This window comes from Phaethon lepturus, unplaced genomic scaffold, assembly GCF_000687285.1.
Source record: "Phaethon lepturus isolate BGI_N335 unplaced genomic scaffold, ASM68728v1 scaffold29131, whole genome shotgun sequence".
Taxonomy (NCBI): Eukaryota; Metazoa; Chordata; class Aves; order Phaethontiformes; family Phaethontidae; genus Phaethon; species Phaethon lepturus.
In genome coordinates, this window is record NW_010517425.1 from 728 (window position 1) to 5611 (window position 4884).

A 4884-nucleotide genomic window follows, 5' to 3' on the forward strand; every position below is an offset into this window, starting at 1 on the left:
TGCTCCGCAGTGCAGGCACAAGTCCTGCTTTCTGCCCGGCCCATCAGAGGGGGCACAAGATCCAATGCTCCACCATAAGCAACTGGCTTTGTAACCCAAATCCACCTCCTCCTCCTCCTCGGTCAGCACCCCACACCCCCACCACAGCAGGCGTCGGGGAAGAAGGCTCTGTGGGTCACTAGACACATGCTGCCAAGGCCACTGAACTCGTGCAGGCACAAGTCCTGCTTTCTGCCCGGCCCATCAGAGGGGGCACAAGATCCAATGCTCCACCATAAGCAACTGGCTTTGTAACCCAAATCCACCTCCTCCTCCTCCTCGGTCAGCACCCCACACCCCCACCACAGCAGGCGTCGGGGAAGAAGGCTCTGTGGGTCACTAGACACATGCTGCCAAGGCCACTGAACTCAGAAGAAATAATCAAAAACAGTTAAAAGTGTTTGTGTTGCAAGTGCTGGAGATGGCCCCCGGCCCGCAGCGAGTCCTGCCCCACGTCCGCGCAGGCAGCCCAGGAGGTCAGCCAGCACCCGGTCAGGGACGGAGCTGCCTCCCCTTCCCTCCTCTCAGCACAGCCCAAAGCAGCAGCTACGCACGCCTTCAAATTCCCTTTAAAAAATTATGAATGGGAGCTGCCCCACTGCAGCGGGACCAGCTGCCGGTCCCTGCCTGCGCACAGCACAGCCCGGTGCCGCTGGCACAGCGCTGCCAGACCTGGCAGCTGCACAGCCCTCATCTACAGCGAGAAGGTTAAAGTTCCTCTTCGTGAGAGCCAAAGGAAACTTCATTTCCTTCCCGGCAAGCTTCCCATCTATCCAGCACTTCGGTGGAGCCCGGGAGTCGCAGAGCAGAAGGGGCACAGAAACCTTTGGCCCCAGGGGAAGGCTCCGAGCAACAGTGCGCTGGAAGCCGTCCCCGCTCATCCAGCACGGTTAGACGCTCCGCAGGCAGCAGCACGGAGCAGAAGCAGCAAGGTGGGAGAGCAAAGAGGAAAGGGCAGCAGAGATCCAGGTGACAAGCCACAGCCAGCGCAGGCAGACAGGCTCTCAGGATGGATTAGCATTTACTGTCACACCCATCAAGCTGGGGGACATTTGGGGACGAGGCTGTGGCCACCACAGCTGCGAGCCCGGTGGTGGAAGCTGCTGTGCTCCACTCCCAGCTGCTGGACATGAGGCAGGGACTGGTCCATGTGGGAAGTCAGGGCCTGGATAACCACTTCCAGACCACAGTGGCTGGAGAGGAGGAACGCAAGGATTTACACACACGCACACAGGGGCTTGGCAGGGCAGGATGAGCGTTTCAAAGGTCACTTTGTGGTACAGAGCTCCAGGGAGGTCTGCCCCGGCAGGACAAGGAGCGATTGGCAAGGTGAAGTCTGCAAACAGGACACCCACCTACGGCTACAAGCTGGGCAGCCGGGGCTTGGCAAGGTCACTGCCAAGGGAAGAGATGCCACGGCGTAACCTCCCCTTCCTGCAAGGCACTAGCCTTCCCAGAAACACTGCAGCCGGGAAAACAACCCTTCCCAAACTGCAGCAAGAGGAAGGCAGCCCCTTGGGGATCTCCCTGCTCCTTGTAAACAGCTCTTTGCTGCGGCCCCTGAGGAAAACACAGCCCGCAGCTCGGAGAGCCGGTGTAAAACAGGTAACAACAGAAATGTGCTACACACGGAGGAGAGTCAGGCGAGCAGCATCCCAGGAGACACCGCAACCCGCCTCCAGAACGATTCCTTTAGCGTTAGATCAGGAGCAGGACGTTGCATTGTGGGACGCTGCCAGAAACCAGCAGTAACCCTTAAATGAAAAACACCCTGAAATCAGAACCAGCAAAGCGTTCCTCAAGCCCAGAGAGAGGCCGTCTCCGCTCAGAAACCCGCTGCCAGGATCGCTGCCTGCTCTGGGAAAAGTCATCACCACCACACCCCAACAGAAGAGTCTAAATGCAGGCAGGGCTGGGGACGTGCTGCTGCAGGAGGGAACGGCCGACTCCGTCTGGCCAGTGGGTCAGAGCAAGGATGTAGCAGAGGTGGGGAAGGAGTCCCGGGCCCCTCCACCCCACACGCCGTACCACCAGTGCAGGGCAGCAGTCCACAGGGGAGACAGGAGACCTTAGTTCCGCAAGGCGGCCAACCTGTAAGGAAGAGCACAAGAGGGAACCAAGGTGAGAGCAGCAGAGACAGCTGCGACTCAGGAGGACCCTTCAGCCTGCGCGTGCAGGGAACGTCTCTGCCCAGAAATCTCTCTCCTGAGGCAGAGATACAAGAAATCCTGCCCAGGAGCACGCAGCCATGGCTGCCTGGGGCTAGCTCGGAGCTTCTGTCATCAACGCAGGCAAGGCACTGCGCAGAAGGGCTTCCTGGCTTCTCTTCTGGGTCCCTCGCCCAGGGTCGTCCCCAGCTCCCAGGGCAGCGCACCGCAGCCCGGGGGCTATCCCCGGGCAGACCCCAGCGGCAGCTGCGTGGGGAGAGGAAGCTCATCAGCATCTCCTGGGGCAGTTCCAGGGAGACAGCCTGTTCCCGGAGCTGTTTGAAGGTCGGCGCCAAGCGTTCCCAGAGCAGCAGCAGCTGCGTGAGGGCGAGGACAGAGCAGGGGTAGACTGTTCTGCACCTCTTCAATGAGAGCTCGCTGCCGAGTGCCAGAAGCCACCCACTCCCCCAGGCCCACAGTGGTCCCACAGCCCTAAACGGCTACCTCGCCTGCCTGCGCAGGGTACCACAGGGACCACTGGGCTCCAGCTTGCCCAAGCATGAGAGAGAGCTCAGTACCCTCTAACTTATTCCCTTCATATTGGTGCAAGAACCCTGGGAAGGACTCTAACTGCCTCGACACAAGGCACAGGACCCAAGAGAGAACAAACCTCCGCGACAGCTGGTCTTCCTGGGTGCGGACTGAGCTCTCCCCCACTGCCGAAGCCCCCTCGGGGAGCTGGTTGAGCTGGTCCATGATCTCCAGGCCATTCTCCTCCGCAATCTGGACAATGAGGCTGTCCACCTGCTCCTGCGGCGTGGTCAGCGTGGTAGCGGAGCTCATGGAGTCCTCCATGACCTGCGACAGAGACAGCCTGTCACCCTGCCCCACAGGCAAAGCCACTCGGCCCAGCCTGGCTTCCTCCCCCAAAGAAACAGCTGCAGATCCCACATCTCAGCCAGAACAGCCTCAAACCTGACAGCAGGGCTACAGCGGAGGGGCGCAAGGTCCTGTTCTGCCACAGACCCCCTCTGAGATAACGGCTAGCTACCACCCTCCTCCTTCTCCCCGTCTGCTGCGTTCGCCTCTTTGCACAGCAAAGTCCTTCCCCGTCAGGCAGCGGAGACGTGTCTTCCCCAACATCTCTCACATCCCTCAAACGCAGAGAACAGAACTGTGTGAACAGCTCGGGGGTTTCCCACGCCTGAGGCCAGAGTTCCTGCAGGGAACAGAGTGCTGCTGCAGAAGCCCGAGTTCCAGCTGGGAGCCAGCACGTTACACTTCAGAGACAAGCCCACCCTCCCGGACCCCTCAGAGGCCACTGGCACTTACCGACGTATGAACATCCAAATTCTGAACCTGCTGCTCGAATTTATCCATCACCGCAGACACCTTCTGCAGGTCCATGGAGCTCAGAGCCTTGTCCAAGGCCTTGGTCACCTGGGCCATGTTTTTCGTCACCTGCAAGAGGAGACTGCCTCACAGATGCTGCCCAAATGCAAGGTACGTCGCTGCTGAGAGTAAAACCCAGGCCAGCAAGCGAGAAGCCAGCATTTCTGATGCTCACACCAGTGCTACAAGGCAGGACAGGCTCTGCCTGCTCACCAGAGGCTGCAGCTGGCTCTCTGCAGGTTCCAGACCCTGAAGAGCAGCGCTCCTGGCAGGATGGGTCCCAGCCCACCACCCTCAAACACCCTGTGAGGCAAGAGACTCCAGGCATGAGCCTCTCTCTGGCCCGTGCAGCCACGGGTTAAGGACTGAACTCGAGCCCCTCACGAATCAGCCCTGTTGCGAGGCCGCCCCAGGCAGGCTCTTCATGGCCTGCACCAGAGCGAGGGGGTCTGAGCCAACTACAAAGCTTGGCGGGATCTTTTTTGGGGATGGGGAAGTCCAAGGTGGCTAGGGGCAGCAAGATGGGAAGAGCCAACGTTTGCCCTCTGCAGGGAACAGACTGGTCTCAGAGCCCCAGGCCCCCACAGAGGCTCTTACCCCCTTCATTGTCACTGCTGTCTGGACCTTGGAGGCCACTGCATCCACCCGGGAAGACATGCGGAGCCAGTTAAGCCCCTCGTTCTTCTTGCGGATGGCATTCTCTGCGTAGACACGGGCACACTCCACATTCTTCTGCTGAAGGGCCTGGAAGGGCAAAGAGCAACCACTGGCACAGAGAATTCGCTGCAGCTTTATACACAAGCGCGCTCTGTTTCAGCCTGACAGGTTTCCAGCAGGAAGCAGCTCTCCCATCACCCTCAAAACACTGAGCGCACTGTTGAATGGGAATTACATCCCTCTCAGTGTCGCAGGGACGCACCACATCACCCAGCAGGTTCGAGAGCTGAGGGCAGGACTCAAAACACTTGGAAGCCGAGCTGGCGCATGCAGTGAGGCCCGGTGGGGGAACCTGCCCCTTTCCCCAGTCCCTTCATGGAACACGGCAGGATCTCCAGCCACGTGGCACAGTGCCGACGGCTGGCAGTGCTGGCCGGGCAGTTCCGCATGCAGGATGAGCTCCCACCCACCTTTTTGACTTTGGCTTGCTCGGCCTTGGAGTCTTTCTCGGCTTTTTTGGCGAGCTTCTCCAGCTGCTTGGCTGTGAACTGCAGAGAAAGCCGCAGGTTAGCATCAAGATACAGCAGTGCAGGACAAGGGACCCCGGGGTGAGCAGAGCCCCAGCTGTCTCCCCCAGCCAGCAATGCCG

At 59.9% G+C, this 4884-nt stretch overlaps 1 protein-coding gene across 1 annotated transcript; it reads right to left on the bottom strand.

The window, feature by feature from the left end:
• Positions 1-2021: 2021 nt before the first annotated feature.
• On the bottom strand, positions 2022-4813 carry CHMP1A (charged multivesicular body protein 1A; the record flags this gene model as incomplete). Its single annotated transcript, XM_010296404.1, has 5 exons — positions 2022-2130; positions 2857-3044; positions 3519-3647; positions 4176-4322; positions 4706-4813. Coding segments are annotated over 5 exons (594 nt in total), but the record flags the coding sequence as incomplete, so codon positions are not given.
• Positions 4814-4884: the final 71 nt, after the last annotated feature.